This window comes from Mesoplodon bidens (genome assembly GCF_964165515.1).
Source record: "Mesoplodon bidens genome assembly, chromosome: X".
NCBI lineage: Eukaryota > Metazoa > Chordata > Mammalia > Artiodactyla > Ziphiidae > Mesoplodon > Mesoplodon bidens.
This window is the reverse complement of record NC_138163.1, coordinates 136,944,083-136,970,056: the sequence shown is the minus strand read 5'-3', so window position 1 is coordinate 136,970,056 and position 25,974 is coordinate 136,944,083. Positions and strand designations below refer to the sequence as shown.

At 47.3% G+C, this 25,974-nt stretch overlaps 1 protein-coding gene across 1 annotated transcript in view; it reads right to left on the bottom strand.

The window, feature by feature from the left end:
• Positions 1–25,701, bottom strand: part of LOC308608491 (anosmin-1) — a 195,574-nt gene extending 169,873 nt beyond the window's left edge. The window contains exon 1 of the mRNA XM_081221646.1: positions 25,425–25,701. Within this exon, the coding sequence (XP_081077772.1) occupies positions 25,425–25,622 (198 nt within the window). The 5' untranslated portion in view covers positions 25,623–25,701. The remainder of the gene's footprint in view (positions 1–25,424) is intronic.
• Positions 25,702–25,974: the final 273 nt, after the last annotated feature.

The window sequence follows — 25,974 nt, the reverse complement described above, 5'->3', positions numbered from 1 at the left end:
AGAGGCCCACGCACCACGATGAAGAGTGGCCCCCACTTGCCACAACTAGAGAAAGCCCTCGCACAGAAACGAAGACCCAACACAGCAAAAGTAATAAATTAATAAACTCCTACCCCAACATCTTCTTTAAAAAAAAAAAAAAAGAATCACCTGGGAAATGTGTTCAACATAAAGGCTCTCAGGGACTGACTCAGTAGACCTAGACGTGACCCTGGAACCTGTAGATTAACAGATGCCCCGAACGTTCCTTACAATGTGGCACATGTGGTAAACACTAGGCCAAGAGACTATCTGAACTTTGAGGGATTCCAGAATGAAGGTCTTGTGGTGAACGAGAGACAGCGCTTGTGCAAAGGAAACAAAAGCACTAAAATGGCAGGTGCTTGTGCTCAGCATGGAAAAGTGGAGTTTAAAAGGCGTAAGACAGAAGAGTTCTGGTGGGTGAGAGGGCCAAGGTGTGCCAATGGTTGGAACTGTAGGAGAATTCTGTTCTACAAAATAAGACTAATTGTCTGTAGGAAATACCGCATGGACCACCCAGATGGCCCCACATCCCAACCACGTGACTGAAATGAACACGTTCCTGGCTCCTGAGACTGTTAGAACTGACGGCTCACAGCTAAACTCCCTCTCTCCCCGCCCGGAAGTGGTACTTGGTTGAAGAGAGCCGACCCAAGACCATGTTTCTTCAGGGAGAAGCCCATATCCAATGCCTGGTTGATGCTGGGGAACAAAGGACCAACCTTGTCCCATTCAGGGTAACTTTCAAGGCACCCTAAGCTGCAGGGCGTGCGATGGGACCCGCGGTGGCTGCAGTTGCTCCGGCCCGCAGCCCGAATCCGCCTCCCGCTCCAGGCTCCGTCCACTTCCCCTCCAGGGCTGATCCTTAGAACACCACCCAGGAACGTTCTGAGCTCAGATCTCAAAATCTCAGAATACGCTGCACGAATAACACAACCCGAGAAAAGTATGCATCTTACCATAGACATCAAGTATGAGGGAATGCGCTTTCTCCAATGCAAGGGCTTCTGGAAGAAGCTAAGTCTCAAAAAAGGCAAGCAGATATGAGGCGTATTTCTCAAAAAAGATGGGGGTGTCGAAGAAATGAATCCCATGGTGGGAAGGTGTTAAGAGCAGCACGGAAGTGTAGCCCCTCCAGCGCAGAAGAGGAAAGTGGGTTCATACGAAAAGGCTGGTGAGGGGGTCAGCATTTTAGCCCAAGGACACATCTCTTCATTTCACGTCCCAACAAGATGCTCCTCAATCAACCAAGCTAGTTTAGGAGCCATCACAATTTCAATGCAGGTTAATACCTTTTTCCTGAAACTAAGAGAATTGTGGTCTCTTGAGCACATTCACCAAAGAACGTATTGTTCTTCCAATACGTTTCCACTTGTTATTGGCAGCTATGTTAACTGCACTTTTGAAAGCAACTTTCGTGTGAGGCTGTGTACCAAACAATTGAAAGGAACAGTGGAAATATGGTTTAAAAGACACATCAAAGTTCCTGTGAACGGTTCAAACCATCATCAAAGGTGAAAAAAATGCAAGAGCAATGTGGAACAGCAATTTATAAACATAACTTTACACAACTCTTTTTTTGTGTGTTTTTGGTTTTGTTTTTGCAGTACGCGGGCCTCTCACTGCTATGGCCCCTCCCATTGCAGAGCACAGGCTCTGGACGCGCAGGCCCAGCGGCCATGGCTCACGGGCCCAGCTGCTCCGCGGCATGTGGGATCTTCCCGGACTGGGACACGAACCCGCATCCCCTGCATTGGCAGGCGGACTCTCAACCACTGCGCCACCAGGGAAGCCCTACACAACTCTTAATTACATCTTTTACTATCATTGTCTGGAAAAACAGTGATAAGGTACATATTTACAACTCACTGAAGTATACTTAGGCAACATTAAATGATTAGTAATGTTTAGGAGACTTCTTAGGTCTTTGCTTTCCTTAATTGTTGCTCTTGTTGCTGTTGTGTTTTTATTGTGGGATGTTTTAGACGTGAGCAAAACAGAAAATGAGGAGAAGTATTAGCAGAATCTAAAGGGATGTAGTCAGCTACTAAAACAATGACTTCACAAGATCTCTGAGCTACAGAGGGATTCAATCTTGTCCTACCTGGGACGGGTAGTATATAAAAGCTGCTCTTATTCATAAGCAATTGAAAACCAATTTATTATATCAAAACTTATTGAGGGGGGCTTCCCTGGTGGCGCAGTGGTTGAGAGTCTGCCTGCCGATGCAGGGGACGCGGGTTCGTGCCCCGGTCCGGGAAGATCCCACATGCCGTGGACTGGCTGGGCCCATGAGCCATGGCCGCTGAGCCTGCGCGTCCGGAGCCTGTGCTCCGCAACGGGAGAGGCCACGCAGTGAGAGGCCCGCGTACCACAAAAAAAAAAAAAAAAAAAAAAAAAAAAAACCTTATTGAGGGCTCTCCACCATTCATCACATGAGTCGTGGGATCCCAGAGCTGAGACCTCCTTCAACATTACTAAAACAGTCACCTTTTGTGCAAAGCATTTGCATCAGTGTGCATTTCTGTCAATCCCTCTCTGTGAAAATATAAGATCTATTCGACCAAGACCAAGCCTGTTGTCTAAGTACAACCAGGACAAGGAAAGGGACCGAAGACATGATGGCAAATACCCACTCAAAATGTTTGTAAACTGTAGAATTCTGACTCAGACGCTACCATATAATTACAAATCAGAGAAGACCTTTGAGGGTCATTTAATCCATCTTCTTGCTGAAAACAAGACACATATAAGCCGTTAATGACATGCCATTGTCTTACAATACAAGGCACTTTCCAAAGGAAAGAGGTTACAGTGTCCCAGTCACGTTACCCTGTCTCATCGACGCTTCCATCCCTGAATTCCTACCTAAACCTCTCAAAACCATTTAAGAGCAAAGGGGTAAGAAGTTATTAACTTTCAGACCTTCTTCCTGCTAATATTTTATCCTCTCATTAACTAGCGCCTCTAATAATAACTCTCCAAAACATTTACAACGTCTACAAAGAACAGCCAAACCCACATGAGAAAGACACAACACAGGGTCCATTCAGTCTGAGTCCTAAGAGAGAAGACCACAGAGATGTTCCTCAACCCCACGAAACTCAACAGCGGGACCAAGATAATGAGGCAGACAACCCGCATCTTGGAAGTGAACGTGAAATGGGGAACTTTTTGAGAAATGCCCACCAGGGTCTGAGGAGAAGGGAAAGTGCACAATGCGTGGGGAGGGAGGCTATAAGTGTCCAGTGATGGCACTAAACCTCGGAATGACCAGGCCTAGGACTGTCTCGCCACTTGGGTCACTCATTATCATGGATTTGAATGACACATGAAAGCCATCAGCAATACAGGCAACACCAGGTTCTGAGGAAAATTCTAGGTCATGAGAATTGGGACAGTTAAGGGAGATTCAGGACCGATGCCCTCTCTTGATGCAGACAGTGGACCCCAGGAAGTCTAAAAATAGGTAACACATTGTTGATTCAAATCAAAATATGTTAATAGAAAGCACACCTCATGTGGAGTCAGAAGACCCTACTTAGCATCCCAGGCCACTTCTCCGTCGTAAACTGTGAGCTCTCGGAAAAATTAATTTCTTCTTTTCTAAAATGCGAAGAAGAGTGTTTTTATAAAGATCCTCACAGAGATGTTTATGAAGACCCCTGGGATCCTCTAAAGTCAAGGCTGCTGTCTAGCTGGCAAGATGCAAATCCATCGCACAAGCAGTGACTCTTAATAACTTAGAAAAAGTTCACAGAGAGTTCTGGAGTCCTGCCTGGCTCCTGTGATTGATTAACTGTGCAGAAGTCAGAATTCTAAGAGCGCTCAATAAGTTTTGATTTAATGATAAAGAAAATGACTTTCAACTGCTTAGGAATAAGGTCAGTCATGAACTTCTATGTCATCTGGTTGGTTGGAGTCTTCGCAAAGGCACGAGGTCCATGCAAAGCATAGCTCAGACCAGTACTTCAGTGCAGAGCTGCACTAAATTAAATTCATAACTCATAACCCCATTTGGGGGAACATTAAAAATCTAATAACAACAAATACTATTTCTTTGCAGTTCCTGGACCCGATTCCAACATGTGTGTTGCGAGGGGGAGGGTAGTTTCTCCCACGAAGCAATTCTTGCACATCAACAGGGTGATTCAATTAGGACACTATCTACCCTGAGACAGTGGCAGATGCCACAGGATCAGGGCTCAGTCCCACTAGACTGCCCCCCGCCTTCAGAGGCCACCAGCAAGCCCAGGCTATCAGCTGAGCTTCTGACCAACAAACTACAGATTGGCCGTTCCAACAATCCCTCCTTGGCTTTAAACACCAGTTCCAAGTCCAAGTTGTTACCTATACGTGTGACCAACTGGCTACAAATAGGGGTTCTCATGACCCCTTCTTGGGTTTGATTAATTTGCTAGAGCGGCCCACAGGATCCAGAGGAACATTTTACTTCCTAGATTACTGGTGTATTATAAAGGGATATCACTCAGGAACAGCCAAATGGAAATGATGCACAGGGCAAGGCATGGGGCAGGGGCACGGAGCTCAACCCTCTCCCAGCACCTCCATGTGGTCACCCACCCGAAACCTCTCTGAATCCCATCCTTTTGAGTTCTTACAGAGGGCTTATTATTATTACATAGGTATGATTAAGTCATGGGCCACTGTTGATTGATCCAACCTCCAGCCCACCTCCCCTCCCAGGATGTCTGAAGGGGGTGGCAACCAACCCCCTTCTTTAGATTGCCCAGGAGCTTTCCAAAAGTCACCCCCATTCTCATTAACATAACAAAAGATACCTTCATCACTCTTATTACAGGAAATCGCAAGGATTTTAAGAGTTGTGAGTCAGGAACCGGTGGGTGAAGACCAAATACGTAATATGAGAAATATTCTGGTCACCTGAACAACCAAACATATATTCTTATAAATCACAGTATCACACTATTCCTAATAGTATATAAATCTCAAAATGAAACACAGTGACAATAAGCTTCCTAGTGCTGCTGTAATAAAGTACCACAAACTAGATGGTTTAAACAACAGAAACAGATTATCTCACAGCTCTGGAGGCTAGAGGTCTGAGATCAACGTGTCAGCAGAGCCAAACCCTCTCCGAAGGCCCTAGGGGAGAATCTGGTCCGTGCCCTTCTCTTAACTTTTAGCCGTTCCTTGCTTTATGGTCAAATTGAGTCCCCCTAAAACCGAGTTCCCCTGCCAAGTATAAAATTAACCTCTCTATCCAAAACTTTATTCCCTTGCTTGTCCTGTCCCTGTTCCCATTAGGGCCAAGGAGTAGCAAAGAAAAGGGGGGACTGAAACTGAGCAGGACCCTGCAGGGTCCTCCCTGGTACAAAAGCCCCTCCATGTACCCTGTTCCTTGTTTACAGAAAAAGGCTTTAGTCTTCTAAGCCTTCGCTAAGTTCTAAAGAGCAGACTTAAGTAGTTACTAATTAGGGAAGTGAGGGAATGCAGAAACATAGGAAAAGCAGTTAAGCAAAAAAAGTAATGAGAGCTTAAACACTAGTTCAGCGTAAAACAGAGTCTTAGTTGCTCTTCAAGGAACATACATCATCATCTGACACATATCTTTGAGTTGTTCTTCAGAAACGAAGGCTCCCACCCGGGTGGAGGATGGTGACTACCTACAGAGCACAAGACCCAGTCGGGTTGGAACCAGAGGTTGATGATTAAGATTCCTGTTACTGGGCTTCCCTGGTGGCGCAGTGGTTGAGAATCTGCCTGCCAATGCAGGCGATACGGGTTCGAGCCCTGGTCTGGGAGGATCCCAAATGCCACGGAGCAACTGGGCCCGTGAGCCACAACTACTGAGCCTGAGCGTCTGGAGTCTGTGCTCCGCAACAAGAGAGGCCATGATAGTGAGAGACCCGTGCACCGCGATGAAGAGTGGCCCCCGCTTGCCACAACTAGAGAAAGCCCTCGCACAGAAACGAAGACCCAACACAGCCTAAATAAATAAATAAATAAATTTAAAGATTCCTGTTCCCTCACCACCAACCAATCAGAAGAAAGTCATGCACCCTGCAACCCTTACCCCAAATGATGCCTTTAAACCGCACCCCCTCCGAAAGCCACAGGGAGTGCGGGTCCTTTAAGCGTTAGCTGCCCGTTCTCCTTGCAAATCCAATCGTCACATGGTTTTCTACCTGCGTCCTCACATCTATGCGTGTCTGTGTCCAAATCTGCCCTTTTTACAAGGACACCAGTCATATTGAATTAGGGGCTCAGGCTACTCGAGTATGACCTCATCTTAACCAATGCTATCTCCAACAACTCTATTTCCACATAAGCTCATTTTCTGAGGTACTGGGGGGGAGGACATCAGCATATGGATTTGGGGGGTGGGGGACACAGTTCATCCCATAACAGTGACTAAAACTAAAGCAAAGCCATGGAAGACATGCTATGTTGTTTCAACCAAACGCCAACCTCCACCCCAACTGAGAATCTGCCTTCATATTTTCATGCAGTTTTTCCACTTGCTTCAGAAAATCACGGTCGGGGTTTATTCCCTCACCTTGACCTCCCTGCCACCCCCCGGCATCGGTCAGAGCGCAGTGTCTCCGTACGTCCCATCGTCTGTCCATCTCGCCAGCGACGACCGGTCCCTCGTGTTTTACAGAAAGGACTTAAGGCATATGCTTGCATCATAAGGAGACACTTGTGAACCATAAAGTAGACTCTTTAGGATCAAGCAGTCCAGTCTGTGGAGAAAACAGCCCTCTTAAATAAGCAACCACACAGGCACAAGGAGATGATGTGGGCGTGCCCAGCATCTGCTGTCCCCACAGGGGAACCAGTCCATTCTTACAGTGCTTTTTCTACCCTGTCCAGACCCCCAACGTCATGTTCTTGACTTCATTTCATAACAAACCTTGACTGCTAATGACTTTTGCCCTCTGAGGTCTTTGTGAAGGCGTCTTCCCCCTACACCTAGATTTCCTGAACACATATGGTCAGAGGAAGCAGTGATGAGCTTCTTCCCCCATCAACAGATTGGAGCCGTGACCCACGCTTCAAAAGAGATGACGGCCAGCGGAGACTCCAACCCTCCCCCTAGACAAGTGACTGTTTTGAAACTGTGCCCTCGGTGACATTCCTGCTGAGGAAGCCACCACCGACTCCTACTTAATAAGCTAAATCTTAATAAATGTTATGTAACTTTGAACGAAGGAGGAAGGTTGGTCAGAAGAGGAATGCTGAGGTCAGGGGGCAGAGAACGTAAGGTTTCCATGCTGGAACGTGGCACAACTTACCAAGCAGAGAAGGACCCTAGAGAGAAGCCCCGGAGCATAAATAATCCTACATCAGTGGTTCTCAAAGTGGGGTCCCGGGACCAGCAGTGTCAGCCTCAGCTGGAAGCTTGTCAGACATGCACATCTCGAGTGTGACCCGAGATCCACAGAATCAAAAGCTCTGAGGGTGGGGGGCAGTGAGCTGTGTTTTAACAAGGCTACCCAATGATTCTGAGGCTTGCTGAAGCTAGAGAACCTGGCTGCAGAGGGAGGAGGACTGTTGGTCATACTTTGCTACACAGGACTTCACGGAATCCCACTCCAAGTGTTGCTTCCTTCTCTCTCTCCATGTTACCAGGAAGAGTCCTGAGTACTTCATCCAGCTCTTCAGGTATCTCATAGCATTCTGGGTACTGAGACATACAATCCTCTGTATCAAGTAATAAATTGATCTTTGGATGTCTCTGTGTGCGTGTGCGTGCGTGCGCGCGCACGTGTAATTTTCCACCAACTCAAGTCCGTTTCTGCTTCTGAGCCCGAAGGCTGACGCTAACTCGGGGAGCACGAATCACCCAGGGCAATGATCCCCAGCAGGTCCAGGCTACGCTGGCCTCCACTGTGTCTCAGCCTCACCTCAGTCTCTGAGTATCTTCATAAAATAAACAACTCGAGGAAGATGCTATGTATTGATTGGGAAAACGGTGAGGAGAAAAATCGCAGCAGTCTTTAAAGGCACTCTCAAGTCCCCTATTATTTTTCAAAATAGATCCTTGGCAGCTGTGAAACTTGACAGGGGTGATCCGTGGTTCATAATAAGCAGTTCCCAAAAGACTCATTATGGCCTGGTTTCTGGTGTGTTGACCAGCAGAGGCTAAGGATTAATTTTAAATTATCGAGCTAATTACTCAGAAGCATTAATAGTAACCAGAGACAATGTGTTGCCAGATAACATGAACTGGATACATGAACTGGATTCTATTGCTATTATCACTACAACCATTTAAAAAATGTTACTTGAAAAAACATACAAGGCCCTATAAATGAAAACTATTTGCATTCCTACACGAGAGTTTAGTAACCCGTTTTGGAATACACTCAATAAATCCTAGAAGGACTTATTTTAATACTAAAGCAAAGTCTACCACCTTGATACACACATATAGGCTGGAAGGCTCAGGATGTAGTTTAGTTGACTTTCATTTGTAGTGGAGAAAACCTAAGCAGGAAAAAAGAATTACTAGAGATACATGGTTTTCCCATTCTAATTGACTTTACTAAGTCAGATTTTTGTCACATGGTTTTCTTGTGATATATGCTTCTTCATTGTGCTAATTTATGCTATTCATTAGAGAGTACAGAATAATTAATCAAACTAATACAGAACACCTCATAGTCCATTATACCCTGACTTACATGATATTCTAGTCCATTCATCATGATTCTGGGTTATTTTAATATGAACTTCAAAAAAATAGTATGTTTTAATGAGAGATCACTTGAGAAAACATGATGAATTAAATGGGATACAAGAGAAAGCTCAATAACCCCAAGAAAAGACCTCGCTTTGCAAAAAAAAAAAAAAAAAAAAAAGTCAATTTCAAGAAAAATATGTTATCTGCAGAATTATAAGCACCCAGCATCTGGGAAGTCAACTATGTTTTCCTAATAGAATAGATGACCTAGAATTCAATGGCCTTTTCTACATACACAATACCTATCCTGGATTTCAAATTTCAATTTAAAAATCTACTTAAGCTATTCCCATGCATCATACGGGAACAGAAAATCTTTAAGTGACAAGAGCATATAAGAGATCTGAATTTCATTCACCACCTAGAACTAAGAACTTTCCAAGAAACTTCAAAGGGTTTTTTAAATTAAAAAATTAAATTTTAAAATATTTGTTTTTAAAAAGTTATTTTTTAGAGCACTTTAGGTTCATAGCAAAATTAAAAGGTACAGAGATTCCCATACCCACCCTGTTCCCCCATACACATAGCCTCCCCCATTATCAACATCCCAATCAGGGGCACATTTGTTACAACTGATGAACCTACACTGAAACGTCATTATCACCCAGAATCTATAGTTTACATTAGAGTTCACCCTTGGCTGTATATTCTATGGGTTTGGACAAATGTATAATGACATGTCCATAACTACAGTATCATACCCTGTGCCATCCTTCATTCTGGCCTCTGTACAAAGCAGCCTCAGGCAGAGGCCTCAGGGCCAGTCTAGCAGGACATCAGAGTGGAGAGTACCCACCCAGGGATGCAGGGTACCCAGGGATGCAGGGTTCCCAGGGATGTGCTGTGAAGATGTCTTTCTTTCTGACCCTCTGCTGCCCTGTGGGCAGTGTGTTCCCCTGCACCTGTCTCAGGCCCCTCAGCAGGTGATGGGCTCTCTGAAACTGCCAGTCCCACCCCCAGTCATGTCCCCCTGGGTTCTCCCCACTCCGTCATCTGGCTGCCCCACCGCCTGGCTCAGTGGGCCTGAGCTGATCGTCCTCACTGGCTTCCTGCAGATGAGCCAGGGGGAACCAAGACTCAGGTCCCCGGGGGGCTCCCATGCCCCCTGCTGGCCCCCCAGACCCTGCCTCTGACCACCCAGGTGCCAGTGGTGGCCAGAGCTGTTCTCACTGGGTGCACTCATCTCTCCCACGGGCCCCAGACAACCAAGGTCCATAGCCCCTCTGGGGGCAGAGTGGGCCCCCTACTTCCCCAGGCAGGTTCTGTTGACAAGAAAACCATGTTGGTTCCCCCCCCAAAAATTAAAATCCTGAAAAAATCCTCTGTGCTCCATCTATTTATTCCTACCCAGACCCCATCCCCAGCCCCTGGCAACCACTGATCTTTCTGTCTCCACAGTTTTGCTTTTCCCAGAATGACAGACAGTTGGAATCATACAGTGTGCAGCCTTTTCAGATGGGCCTCTTTCACATAGTGATACGCATTTTAGGTTCCTCCATGTCTTTTCACGGCTTGATAGCTCATTTCTGTGTAGTGCTGAGTGATATTCCATAATCTGGATGTACCTCCGTTTCCTTATCCATTCACTCACTGAACGACATCTTGGTTGCTTCCAGGTTTGGGCAATTATGGATAAAGCTGCTTTACACATCTGAGTGCAAGTTACATCGTGTACGTAAGTTTTCGTCTCATTTGAAGAAACACCGAGGAGTAAGGGTACGTTTCGTTTTGTAAGAAACTGCTTACCTCCCCAGGTGAGTGTCCCACTTTGCATTCCCAGCAGCAGGAAGGAGAGTCCCTGTTGCTGCACAGCCCCGGCATCACCTGGTGCTGTCAGAGTTCTGGATTATGGCCATCCTAATGGGTACGTGGTGTCATCTTCTTGTTTTAATTTGCACTTCCCTGACGACATGTGATGTGGAGCGTCTTTGCATATGCTTGTTTGCCATCTATATATTTTCTTCGGTGTGGTGTCAGTTGAGGTCTTTGGCGCACTTGAAAATCAGGTTGTTTAAATTCCCTGTTATTGCTCTCAGACCAGCCTGTGGAGGATCGAGGGGGGCACACGACTCATTTTTCCGTCCCAAGATCTTCAGCACCAGCACTCGCTCACCTAAACAACAGCAGCCAGTACTTCTGTACAGCTAAGTACACGGGAGGTTCTGCTCCGAGTGAATTGTGTGGCATCACAGCACGATCCAGTGAAGCTGTGTTACCATCGCCACCGCTTTACAGGCGAGGCACTTGAGGTGAAGAGCACGTGAGCAGTCAGCAAGAACGCTCAGAGACAAAAGCTTCTTAAAAGGAAAAGACAGTTCACTTGCAAAGAAGTTCCAAGGGAATCAGACTTTCGGACCAGCTCACCAGAATTTTAAAACATAACAGGTATTTAAAGGCAAAGGTGCAATATGACCAACTTTACACATTAGACTGGTCATGGCTGAAAAACCCCGATTTTCTTATACACATCCACAAATGCCATGACATGTCTTCAGAATCATCACTGCTAAAGACAGAGATACTGCTGTTTTCATTCAGGAGAAGGTTTGCTATAGAATGGAAGACAAGCATTTTTTTCAAAATAAGTGCCTTATTCTTTCCTAGATTCTCAAATGGAGACATAAATGAGCACCTTTCCAAACTCTCATGTTATAAGTGAAAAGGAACACTGTTACTGCAATCAATTTATTGACTCTCATATCTGAGTTTTTTCTTTCAAAGAGGGTAACTGAATATGTAATAAAAGACTCATACATATACATTTACATATGGATATACATACCTGAATACAGATATTGAACTAGAGACACATCAACCGAGACAGATGTAAAGTAAAAAGAGAGAGAACTAGCCCAGTGGCTTTCAACAAGGGTGATTTTGTCCTATGGCACATACTGTAATGTCTGGAGATATTTTTTTTGTCATGACTGGGGGTAGGAGGGATGCTACTGGTATCTAGTGGGTAAAGACCAGGGATGCTGCTAAACATCCAACAATGCACAGCACAGACCCCATAACAAAGAATAATCTGGCCCCAAAGGTCAGTAGTGCCAAGGGTGAGAAACCATGAACTAGACACTCCTGGATCATACACATACAGACGTATATATGGAAAAAAACATTTTGGCCCTAACTTCATACGGCTGTTCAAAAAAGAAGAAACTTCCTCCTTTTTTTTCAAAATTGTGGAGTCATAAATGGGACTAGAGTATGCCAATCTTGCCCAATAAAAAACAGGTTTAAAATATTATACAAGTCCATGGCCCCTGTGTAAGAGAAACATCAAAATACAAATGGATGTCTGTTCTCATGGAGTCTCACCTCTAAATATATTTTTCTCTGGTGATACTTAACAAGTGAATATATCCTGTCCAGAAGTGTTTTTTTATTTCTTGGCAGCTGTGAGGACATTATCTCATAATTCCAGATACAAAAAATGTGGAAACAACAACAACAAAAGATGTTCCGTACTTTCTTTTACATTCTGGCCCAATGGGAAAATAACTTCCCAGATGCAGGCCATTTCTGGAATGATCATCAAATGGGTTTGGCTGTGCTGCTTTCAGAATGGTACAGCCAAGTGTCAAAATAAAGGAAGGAGAGGGAGAGAGGAGGGGGTGACAGAAAGGGAGAGAAAGTGCATTGCTAGTCAAACATGTGCCAGGGATATTTGCCAGACCTCTACCAAGGGCCTACCTATGTCTAAAAGAGGAAGAAAGGAACTGGGGTACATATCTTAGGTTTTAAAGGCAAAGTTCTAGTTCTAAACGGCTATAATAGCCCAAAACGTGAACGAGAAAATGAGAAGCCAAGAAAGTGCTCACCTTCAACCAATGACTATCTTTAATTGTGGGCAGCATCTTGGAGGATTTCTCTGCACTTCCTTGCCACAGAAGAAATGTAAAAGAACTGCAGTTACCAAAACATTTTAGCAGAGACCGGTCTCCTATTTTCTGCTCATCGTTCCTCAAAGTAATCAGTAACTTCTGCATAAGCTTGGCATCCTTATCGCTAACACATTTCCACTCCAGAAAGCAAGCTCCAAGTTACGCTATGTTGCAGCTCTTAACTGTACCTACATTTGAATCATCCATATGGCAGGACTGCTGGGCAAGAATGGGCCACCCCAGATGCCTGGGTGGTCTTCTGATCCTTGTTTCACAAGAGGTTTCTCCTCTATGGTGAGCAAAACCCTCTTCTTGGGGGAATGGCCATCAAGGGAAGAACAGACATCAGTAAGCAGGAGCAAAAATAAGTAGCCTGTCATGATGGATAGGCATGGTAATCTGAGTATCTCAACAGAATTGTTTGTACAGAGATTTCTCAAGGAACAGTGTCATATTTTCAAATGTGGTGATGATGATGGTGATGGTGGTGATGGTGATAATGATGATGATGGTGATGGTGGTCGTGATGATGATGATAATGGTGATAATGGTGATGGTGGTGGTGATGATGGTGATGATAATGATGATGATGGTGGTGATAGTGTTGATGGTGATGATGGTGGTGGTGGTGGTGATGATGATGATGATGATGGTGGTGGTGGTGGTGATGATGGTGATAGTGGTGATGATGATGGTGATGGTAGTGATGGTGATAATGATGATGATGGTGATAATGATGGTGGTGGTGGTGATGATGATGATGATGATGATGGTGGTGGTGGTGGTGGTGGTGATGATGGTGATAGTGGTGATGATGATGGTGATGGTAGTGATGGTGATAATGATGATGATGGTGATAATGATGGTGGTGGTGGTGATGATTCCCTCATGATTGGAAATGGTCTTGGTATTTGCATTCTGAAGGGGTCTGCTCATCCGTTGGAAAGCAAGCTAATGATCCTGAGATGCCAGGATCCTTGCCATATTTGAGTTGCTATAACAGCACTTGGAAACCTGTTCAGCGGCTGGGGTGACATATCACTACAAGATGTGCATCCTCTTCAAAATCTCTGTCACTATTGCAAGGCTTTGTCAGTTTTGTTTCCAGTCCACAAAGTATAACAAACAGTATAAATTTCAAAAGAGTGCTATTCATTCCAGTAGTGTAGGCATTTAAAGACAGGAATAGAGGCATTTACTTAAGTCTAGAAAGTGCTGTCTCTCTCAATTACGCATTATCAGAGAATTAAACAAGAGTTGATAAACATACATCAGATGAACCATTTATATGAACTCAACAGAGAAACAATAAGTAATCGGTAAAATCACCTTTAACCTGAAAACTTTATATTTGTTTGCATTTAGAATTTCTCAACCGTTTCAGTCTTTCTTTTAGAGAAGCTGTCAGTAATCTCCCAAGAATGTGATCCACCTGGTTTGTCCTCAGACAAGACCATCATTTGCATTGGAGGGAGAGAGGAAGAACAAAAACACTGTGATGCGTTTCACACATAAGAATTATTAATGCATTAGAATATTAAAGTGGGTTGAAAAAGGTATAAACTGCCAACAGAATATGGAGAAAAGAGCTCTAAGTTGCTTAAGTGAATGAATTCCCAGCATTTTTCTTGTCCCCGGCACCAGCAGGATTAATGACATTTTCATAAGGTGATGGATTACTGTGCAAAATTAATGTTTCTTGTTTCACTAAAAGGACCCTCTGTTTTGTGTTTGCACTTACAGACTTACAAAATTGTCCCTTCTTTGGATATAACCATAAATTAGCTATGAAATTTAAAAAGTCATCCAGGATAATTAGATACTGAATTGAGGGGAAACATCCATTTTTGTTCTCTGAAGGTTATTTGAGATCCTATGCACGCCAGTAAGAACACGCACTTCCCTAAAATGAAGATGGCGGTCACCAGACGTTCAGTGGTGACGGCATATGTGCCTTATCTTTCAAAGTAAGAAGGTAATACGAAATACAAAAGTATATATTTTGAGGTCACTCTAACAGAATGCTATTTTCTCAAGTTGGCAGGATATTAATCACTTGGAGACGGAAAAGCTTATTAAATGACGAAAGTTATAATTTAAAACAAAAGGATAGCACATAGCACAGGGAGATCAGCTCGGTGCTTTGCGTCCACCTAGAGGGGTGGGATAGGGAGGGTGGGAGGGAGACGCAAGAGGGAGGAGATATGGGGATATATGTATATGTATAGCTGATTCACTTCGTTATACAGCAGAAACTAACACACCATTGTAAAGCAATTATAGCCCAATAAAGATGTTAAAAAAAAACAAAAGGATAAATAGCATGTGAATTAAGAGCTTTTCTTCCCTCTTGATGAGCCATTGTTTCTCAGATTCCCCTGAGGATAGATTTTTGCACTCTGGGGGATTAAAGAACCCCAATTCATCACCATTTTCTTTTCATGTGCAGCCTTGAGAATTTTCTAAATTCTCTTCTCAGAATTCCTTATTGCCCAACTTTTATATCTTACAGAGATGATGGAAAGAATGATAAAATGTAAACACACACACACACACACACACACTCTCTCTCTCCCAAAACCAAAACAAAAGCAAGCAAACTTATAAGACACACTGAGTTCTTAGAAGTAGCTGTCACATACCTACAAGCCATGAACACCACTTGCAAATATTCCAAATGTGTCCCACCACTGCACAAAACAGCAAAGGCAGCCAAGAATGAAGGTCAAGGGTGAAGCCCTGAGACCTCTGTTATTTCCAGACAACAAACTCATCCTCCATGGCATCAAGGTGTTCAGCTGTTCGTGAAACATTCCTGCAAGGATCACAATACTACTCCGCTATTTTGCTAGACAAGTGGGATTCTGGGTGGACCTCAACAAAATCAACTTATACGGGGGAAAAAAGTTCTTCATCTAAGAAATTATGGCAATGTGTTAAACAATTCTCCGTAAAGATTTAAAAGATGATTCATGATCATAACACTTTCTTCACTTTAACAATTCTTTGCAACTATTTGTGTAAATGTCTGTCTCTCTCTCTCCCTCTCTCTCTAGTAGAAAATAATTCTTTTGTGGGCAGGAAGCACGTGTCACTGATGCTGGGTCCCAAGAATCTAAGCTACCTGAAAAACAACTGTGTGTGACAGATCCATATTGGTTGGAAGAAGGATTGGAGTAGACAGATGCACAGCGGGTGTCGTTGATGGACTGCTATTTTGAATGGGTTTTTCCTATCACACCAGCAACCTTTCAGTCGTCCACAATTGTGCCACTTCGTGATGCAGTGGTACCTCCAAGAGGCAAAGAGAGAGTGAGACATGGAGGTCCGTTTCCCCCAAAAAACTCCATGATTGTCGATGACATTACAGCTGATATTTTCACTCTGTCTTCTCTCACTGTCAACATGCTGAGAAGCAGATCATTTAGTATAAATATTTGGGAACATGACAATCAGGGCTTGAGTTTCTGCTACGAAGACTTGGTTATCTCACTTCCCAATAGCTCACAACCTTCAGCTGTCTTATCTGTAAAAATAAAATAACACTCCTGACCTCAAAGAGTTGTTGTGAAGGTCAAATAGATATATATTATGTGAAACTACTTTCTCAGCACCAAGACAGCAAAAAATGCGATGAACGCTAAATACCTTCTAACCAGTGGCTCAGTGATTCAGGAGAGTTTCTTACTTAGGATCCAGCCCCACCAATCGGAACTGGGGTCCTTCCGTAAACCAAAGCATGATGGCAGGGAGATGGGAGAGGCAGCCCCCTTCTCTCCTTTTTATGTTCATCTGGGGCTCTTTCTTAGGGGTGCTGGCGAGGATCTCCACAGAGATCAACTCAGTAGCATGAGGGCAGCTGGTAGTGTGGCCCGATGTTCAACCAGATCAGCAAGAAGCAGGAAGACACCACCAAGTGTGACCACCAAGTGTGATGACCTGCTCTCAACCCGTCCTGGAGAACAAAGCACTTGAGTTTTGTCACAGCTCTTACCAACAAGTTCCCAAGGCCTGGCTGCTGGCTGGGCGGGCTGACGCTGCATCCCGTCCATTAGGAGCCACCGAGAGCCCCCAACAGACAGACCGAATTCCTGCAAGACTCTGCATTTACTCACGTCGGCTGTTCTATGTTGGAAGAGCCCAGCTTTTGAGGCTCAGCTCAAGTGTCATCTCCCCTAGGACACGTCCCCTACAGCAACAAGCCTGAGATCTCACACAAATAACTCTCCCTGAGCCCTCCCTTGTGGACTGCAGTGGTCTGTTTATAAGTCTTAGCACCTACCAGACTATAAATCCCCCAGGAGTAGGGATTTTACCACCTCCTCTTTGAAATTGCAGCAATCCATCGATATATTAGCTGAAATAAGTAGAAGTGATTCAAGTGGCGTTTTTTGTGGGGGTTTTTTTGTTTGTTTGTTTGAAGGGAGAAACAGACCCAGCATCTACGGTCTGAGATTTACATTAAAATGAGCCATAACACTGCTTCCATAAATCTATCCTTACTTATTGGCTATCAGGGGTAACCACTTTTATCTAACCTTCTCCATCACCATCAGGGAAAATGCCTCCGCTCACTATTTTGAAACCATGTGCATAATTTTTAAAGATATGGAGGGGACTCGAGGTCCTGGGGGATGTGGCAGCCTGGTCACTTGCTGAGTAAATGCAAAGTTGGTTAATATCTGAACTAACTGGTCCTCTTTGCCATCCTCTTAGACCTGCCAGGGGTACTGAGGTTAATGATGTCCCCTCACCCCACCTACTGTCCACCTACCAGACAACTATTTCAAGCTGGCTTTAAGAGCACCATCATCCCTTGAGACCTTGGGGGATTGGTTCCAGGACCCCTGTGGATACCAAATCTGCGGATCCTCAACTCCGTTATGTAATACGGACAGCTGGTCCATATTATAATAAGAGTATAGCCGGTCCTCTGTATCCACGGGTTCCTCACTGGCGGATTCAACCAGCTGCGGCCAGGCAGAACCAGAACACACGGAGCGCCGACTATATATATTTTTTCACACAGGCAATGAAGGCGCATGATGTGCTTATGTCTTAGGATGAAGATTTGAGACTTTTTACTGAAATCACCAGGAGAGAGAAACTAAATTCAAATAACAGAAAACGTACCGGCTCTTTCGTGCTTCCTCGTCTAGAAGGATTCTCTTTTTAATTTGTATAAACTCTCACTTTTTTTTTAAAGGGAATGTGGATTACAAAACAGAAACAGACTCACAGACTTAGAATCTAACAAACTTATGGTTACCAAAGGGGACAGGAGGGGGAGGGATAAATTAGGAGTTTGGGATGAACATGTACACACCACTATACAGTATATAAACTCCATCATCACCAAGGACCTGCTGTAGAGCACAGGGAACTCTACTCAATGTTCTGTAATAACCTATACGGGAAAAGAATCTGAAAAAGAATGGATATATGTATATGTATAACTGATTCACTTTGCTGTATGCCTGAAACTACACAACACTGTATATCAGCTATACTCCAATGTAAAATAAAAATTAAGTTAAAAAAATAAATAAGAAGAAAACCAGCAAAGGGGATAGTGGGGAAAGTCTGAGCTGAGAGTTGTGAACGCTGGGTTATAGCTTTACTTCTACTATCTATTATCTGTATGTGCTTGAATGAATCATTCCTATAAGCATCAAGCTGTCTAATCTGCAAAACAAAAGGGTTGAATTAGATGAGGTATCTGAAGGTAGGTGTCTGAGGTTGGGTTTCCTGGAAGCTGAGGCTGAAAGGGGGTCTTTCTGTGAATGTGATGTCTCGGGGGGAAGCTCTCAGTGGAAGGGGAGGGAAGGATGCAGGAGGACCTGAGTAGGCATGTGGTCTCGGCTAGAGACCTGATAAGCCTGGCCCCGTGCAATGCTTTGGAGCATAAATTGCACCAGAGTTGATCCCAGCAGAGGGCTGGCCTCCTGGATCCCCCAGCAGTGAGCCAATGGCCATGATCTGCCCTCATCAGGGAAGGAGGGTACACTGCCCTGCTGGCAAGATGGTGCCCAGGGGCTAAAGGTTAGTCTCTCAGGGGGAGCAGCTGTAAGCTATTAGCTGCCGATCCAGGAGCCAGGGGGCTGGCAGGGTGAGGGACAGAAAGTCACCAACAGCGTCTCCTGAGAAGGAATAGGTGTCTATGACCCATTTCCAATATTCAGAGAATCCAAAACAAATTACACGTTCTCCTAAGATAGATAGTACAAAAATAGCTAAAATGTCAAGAATGTCAGTTTTATCAGTCTGCTGTGGTACTGTGGGCGACCTCACGCTGATCTGAGGTTTGAAGGAGTTATGGATATCTTTGATTAATGTGAAGAGGAAAAACTAGGTCATACTTAATAAAGGCCATATGTTGATAGACAACATACTTTCAAAATATGGAGGGCAGGCTGAGTGGAAATGTTGAAAGGTGGCTGGCTTCAGCACTCGAAAGGACTTGAAGCTCAGACACTGCACCAACAGCATGAGTTATGGGGTAATGTGACAAAGCACTCCAACAGGGCGTTTGCTATTTTCCCCAGTACTATTGTTCATATAAAAAATGTCTCTCAATAATACAGATACGCTTCACTGATCACTGTCCCAAGCCCAACCCTCAAAATCGTGTAAGAATCAGATTTCCGGAAGGCAATAGCAAGTCACACGTAGGAACTTCTCCATTTCTGAGTGAATACAAGCAATGCCCACTGACACTTTGATAAGTTTCTTTACCTAGCCTGAAAGTTTTATGCCCATTTGCCGAAACATACTCAGGTAGGTTATACAGTGAAATCTGATGAATCTATTTTAAAAAAAAACATTAAAAAAATTATAAGTTGGGAGGTTATTAAGGTGGGAATGCTTAAACAACATTAACTTTTAAATGTAGGTCTCCAAACATACATACATGTATGTATTTATTAATATAATATATTGAAATATATATAAATACATACTATACTCAATATATAAACATATAGATATATAAATATAAATATTTCTCCTCTAATAGTACAGTGCACAAATAAATAAGTCCGTATTTTCTAATGTGTTTTCTTAATGTTCTGTAATAGTCACAATAAGATACACTTGTAAATCATGGTTCAAGGAGAAATGCTGTATTAAAAACATGAAAATTTGCCATGAATAACCTAATATTTAGTTTGGGTCAAATTCAGAAATTCTTAGAACCACAGCTAGAGATCCAGTGACCCAGACCAGGAAAAATAAAGGTCAAACTTGAGGATGGCCTCTCTTCCCAGAGACTTTCTAGCATATAACTTCAATCTCACGGCAGGCCAAACGGACACACCACAGCTGAGTATGTTCACCACAAAATCGCTCCTCCAAAAATCTGCAAGCCTGGGGCAGTTCTGTGGCTGCTAAAGGTTTCTGATGCGCTAATTGTTTGTTTACTTTTTCTGAGAGGAGAGGCTAGTCTTCTAAGCAGAATGAGCTAATCACCAGCTTACTTCTCTCTTTTGCCAAAACAAACAGCTTCCAATTACTGCTAGAAAAAAAGCCTCTGATCTCTAATCAGCTACCTAAACGAGTCTATCACCAGTAGTTTGGAGACTGAATAATGTCCCATTAAGCTGGAATCTCTTAACACTAATAAAATTCTAGAGCCCTAGGACCAAGGCTGCCAGCAACTTGCTACTTATCTTCCAACAAGATTCCACCCACTTTTCCCCTCTGGTCCCAAAATCTGGCAAAGAAATAGACGGACGCACTCTTCCTATTTTATGACACGTGGGCTCCTCTTTTTCCTCAAGCCCAATTCTACTGAGCCACCTTTGAGAAAACTCGGGCAGAGAAAGAGCAGGTTGCAGGTCTGCTAATACTCAGTGGAAAGGCTCTGTGACTCAGCTCCATCACTGCCAGGATGAGCGGAACCTAGCGAGACAGGCAGAGTCTCCACCCTGAAGGTCCCAAGGAGCACAGAGGAGGAGGCCACCCTCAAGTTAAATGAGAGTCACCCAAACAGACACCTTATTCCAGGCACATTGTCACTGTCCCCCTCTTCTTTAATCTCCTAGCGAGGTTGACAAAACAAGTGCACGGCAGGTTATTCCCAAGTGAGCACGTCAGCACTGCGCCCTTGAACACGATGCAAGACTATGAAGAACCGCCAGGACAAGTGGGCTTAACCTACCTCTTCCAAGGGTTAAAAAACCCAAACCGGGGCCAGCCTCAGGGACAAATGACCAGCGCACGTGGCCCTCGCTCAGAAGGGCCCTGCACCTGAGGGTTAAGGTGCCGAGATGGCCATACTGAAATCCTCAACGACCGTGTCTTTGAGCTTGTGTTTCGTATGTGCGGTCTGGTGGGATATGGGAGCGTGTTCTGGAGGCTCTGGCATGCATGATGCGGCCTCTCCCCACCCACCTCCTCCCCGGGGAAGAGTCTCGGCTGCCCACTCCCTGGCCCACTGGCACCCCAACCCTCCCAGCCTCCCCCTCCTCACCCCCAAGTCACTGTCACCCTCTACCCTCTGCAGGGGCCTGAGTGAGCACGACGAGGGTCAGGGTGGCGCATGCATGCGTGGATGTGTCCCAGAATTTCGTAGTGGCTGTCCCCGGCCCAGGCTGCGACCATCATACTGTGTTTGGTGGATGGCCAGCCGGAGTCCAAGACTCCACGGGAACAAGCCTATTGCCCATCCCTCAGGCAGGTAGCTAATTGCATCTGGCAAGCAGATCTAAGCACACCTGGGGGCTGACCATCTGCTATAGGTTGAGCGTAGGAGGGGGAGAGCCCTAGCTCAGCTTCCTGAGGATCCGGCTAGAACAAAGTGTGGTGCGCTGGTCCAGCAGCTGGCAGAACAGGGCACTGGGCAAGTGCCGTGCCTGAGCAGGCGTTATGCGCTCGCCAGACCCCAAGTGCCCAGGACGGTCTGCACGTGTCCTGCAAGATCCCCTTGTGGGGCACCCACTGGGCACACCCTACACAGGGCACTTTGGGGGTCCTCGCTTCCTCCTTCCCACCTTCCTGAGTCTGGTCCCCGCTTTTCCCTCCAGGGATGACCCAGGACATCAAAACTGTGTACTGCTGGTGATTCCACATACAAGTGAAATGCTCTGATGTTTGCGTGTAACACTGGCACTGCACAAGAGAAAGATGAACAGTGAAATCCATGCGAATGACTTCATGTTTAAATTATGCTTTACCGAGAACAGCATTGGATAGCAAATTCCAAGAGAGACGGGTCACAGAAGAAAGAACAAGCTTTATACTTTAGTTCCTTCGACAACACTTCTTGCTGTCTGAATAATGGACGGCACGTTTCCATTTGGTGCTGCGGCCTGAGAAAAAGGCAGCCGGTTCTGAAGTAAGTTAAACCACTAACCAATAAGATCCTAAAAATAAGAACAAATCCCAAACCTGTAGCTGTCCTTGCTGGAAACCCAGGTCCCGCGTCTATTAGCGTCTCAGCATCCCGGGTCCTTATCAGCTCTAGGAGGACACCAACGGTACCTTCTTTGTATGACGGTGATGGGGATGAAATGAGACAGACTTGTAAGACCCCCAGAACAGTGACCCCTTTATTATCATCGCTTTCATTATCCCCAACAGGTTTTATGACCTCCACCTTGCTGGGCAGGTGTCCTACCGGACACACGAGAGGCTGGAAGCTCAGGAAGGTGATCTTCCCCAAGCTACATATCTGCCATGTGGCTCAGCCTGACGCAGAGCCCACCTGCCCGGCTGCAGAGCCCACCTCCCTGCTCCTTACCCCACAGCTCGGACCTCGGCTGCATTCACTGAGGAAAGGACGCCCTTCCCAGCTGCCTCCGTTGCCAGGCTTTTAGCCACGTGCACGCATGATACATGTGAACTTGAAATGGCAACGTGCCCGATGCCCTGCGCACGGCATCGTGGAGCCGGGTACTGATAACCTGTGAGATGCTAGCCGTTTCTGCTTTTCACAAATGAGAGGCAGCCCTCGGTGGTGAAATCAATGATTCAGTTCAGCATCCATCTCCCTTGCAGTATGAAATGCTAAGCGCCTTCAGGTCGGGGGGCCGTGGGCAGACCATTCAGGATACAGATACTCCAGTATCCCCATCACCACCCCCACTTCCAGGCATCAGGACTGAGTCCCCTGTGCCATCAGGCAAGGCTGGCAGCCACATGATTGACGAGTGAAGCCGACCTAGCCCCACACATGGGGAGGCACGCGTGCGCTCCATCCACCTCCAGCCTCGAGCTGCAAGGCCGGGAGGCACCGGAGCGTGTGCAGAACTGGGGCGGGGACGTTTGGATCCCAGCCTCCTCTGCAGGCCTGCTACCCTAGGTCACTGTCCCTAGCAGCTCCTTTAAGGGAGGCCGGGAGCTGTGCAGAAGTTGCGAACCGGCACCTGCTCCAGAAACAGCCTTCTGCTCCGGTTTATTTGTACAAGTGGGCGGGGTGACCCTGAGAGAAGGGGCTCTTCCGAACCCTTCCCCCAGCCCAGCCGCTCCCGCCTATTAATGAATCCCACGTGCGGCGTAATGAGTTGCCCGCAGGCTGATTCTTCCGCATCCTTCCAATTATTTAAAAGGGGGAGGGGCAGGGAAGCTTGACGCTTTATGAGGAGTGTGTGGTTCTGTCTTCTCAAATCTAAAGAACGCTTAATCCCTGCAATTTAGATAAATCAGATAGGCATTACCAGGTGAGGGTTAAACCTCCAAGAATGGCTTTGCAATTGATTGCAAAAACAGCAGTTATTAAGTCCTAACTGAGTAATTTGCAGCTTATTTCACCCAGCTAATTAAAATGTAATCAGGATTGTCTGGCAATGTGGATTCTGTCAGCAGTTTTTCTTCCGAAGAGAAATCATGCCAAGAGACCACAAGAAAAGCCTTTCACGGGAATTGGCTCGATCTAAACTGCTTCTTTAGCCGCTGAAACTGTAAAACAAATAAATTACAGCAACTGACAATTCCATTTAAAGAAAGAAAGGAGAAAGAAAGGAAGGGAAGAAGAAAAAGAAAAGATACTCTTTCTCCCTGGGAACAGGCTGCCGTTTCGTTTTGTTTTCTGTTGTCGTTGACACAAGAGTGTGGCGTCTCCTAAGGAGAGTGACTGCGGGCGCAGGGCCGGCGGTTTGGAAACCAGCGGGCTGGGAAGGAGCCCTCTCCAGGATGTCCGCGTAATTTCAGCGCACGAGACCACACTGCCTTTTCCCTTTCCCTGAAGACCCACGAGGACAGCAGAGCGCGCCGAGATCTCTGACACCCACCGATGTCGCTTCTTGGAGAAGACAGAGAAGCACGCACTCAGGCGCATGCAAACTTCGCCTGCTGGTTCACTCTCTGCAGAGCCCAACTTTTAGTTCTCCTCTTGCCCCTCGGCGCGAGGTTTCAGGAGTTCTCACGCTAGAATGAACATCGCTTCAGACTTCGGAAATTCATCCCCACCTCCACGGTCATTACGATGGCCTCCTGTCGCAGCTTAGTGCCCAGGGCCTCTGGGAAGGCTCATGTATCCCGCCCGAGTGGAAGAGACGCCCAGTTTATTTCTCAAGGGCAGAGGGCTCGGCTTAGAAGCCCACCCAGGAGCCCCGGTCTCCTTCTGGCCTCCGCAGTTTTCCCTGCGGCGAGAAGCTGGGACTTTGGAACAGGTGAGCAACTAAGGATAGGACCGAAACGAGAGGGCGAGAACCAGGGCGGGCGAGAACCAGGGCAGACGAGAGGGATTCGGTTAATATCTGCGTGAATGGTTCCAGAGTGCGCGCACTCGGGTCAGCTGCGGAAGGCAGCTGTGGGACGCACCTCGGTCGGGGCTGGGAGCGGTTCCCGTGCGCCCACCCTCAGCCAGTGTCCCTGAGCAAGTCCTGCGGGAGTCCTCCCCTCTGTGGCGCCCTCCCTCCCCCCGGACCCCGCCCCAGGATCCCGGCCATCCACGGCACCAAAAGCGTGCCGTTCTCTGAACCTTCTACACACCCAACACCCACGCTCCCACAAACAAGCTCTCCTACCCTCAAGCCGACAGAACCTACGAGGGCTGGGGGGAGATACTGGCCCCCGGGAGTCCGCTCAGAGCATCCAAACACGGCGCCTCCGAGTCCCGTATCCCCTGCATCCCTTCCCTTACTCCCCACGCCATTCGTTGGCGAGACCTGGAAGCTCTGGGGCTCCGAACTGGGGCGCGCACAGCTACCATCACCACCGCCTCCCCGGGCCCCAACACAAACGCGCTGGAACGCACGGCTTGGCCCAAGTGCCCCGCCCAGGGCTCGAAGGGTGCGCCGCGAGCTCTCGGCCCGCCGAGGGGGAAAGCAAAGCTCGAAAGAGACAAAAGTGTCCGCCCGCCGGCACCTGCGGGGCCGGGGCTCGTCGCGCGGGTCCCCGGGCGCAGCGGTGCGCGCCTCCCGGCCTCGCTCGCTGTGCCCGCCGCGCCCGCCGCGCCGAGGGCCCGGAGCGCCCAGGAGTTTGCGGGACTCGCCAGCAGCCCGCAGTCCCGCGCGGGAGTCCCGGGCAACTAACAAACCCACACTCCCACCCTTGGAAGCCACAAAACGGCTCTCCCTTCCCCGAGAAACCGCCTTTCGTCTCCCCCTCGGAAGAAGGGAGTTAGGTAAAGACGCCGCAGGCTTCTTTTTCCTTTCAGGGGCAGGGAGGGGGCTGGAAAAGAAGGTTCGCGCACCCAGACTGTAAAATCCACGCGGAGGGAAAGCCGGATCTGCCGGCTGAGCTGGGCGAGAAGTTTGGGCGGAGAGGCCGGGAGGCGCGCGCCCCGTGCGCACCCGCCGCGGCCCGCAGCGCCGGGGAGGACCCGGGCGGGCGGCGGTTCGTACCTGGGAGTGCTGGAAGAAGGCGGAGATGCGCGTGATCTGCAGGCTGAGGCACCTGGAGGCGCAGCGGGCGCGCTGGACGCTCCCGGCCGACAGCGACTCGTCCAGCCGCCGGGCGGCCGTCGCGCCGGAGCCGGCCGCCAGGCATCCCCCGGAGGCCGCCAGCCAGAGGCAGAGGGTCAGGGGCGCCCCGGGCACCATGGCTGCGGGTCGGGGGCGCGGGCGCCGGGCGCTGGCCGAGGCTCCCAGCTCCGCGCCGGGGCCGCACTGCCGGGAACCTCGCGGCCGCCGCAACTCCGCTGGAAAGTTCAATCATTCAACTCCGGCCCCGCGCCCTCCCCGCCAAGGCCCTCCCCGCTCTGCCTCCAGGGGCGGGGCGAGGGTGACAGGCGGCCGCGCCATTGGCTGGAAGGGAAGTGAGTGACGGGGGGCGGGCGGAGGGCCGTGGGCAGGTCTGAGGGGCAGCGAGCCGCGAGCTCCGGCGCAGGGGGAGGCCGGCCGAGCGCCGCCGCGCGCCCCTCTCCAGGTGGTCCGCTCCCACGCAGCTTCCCCC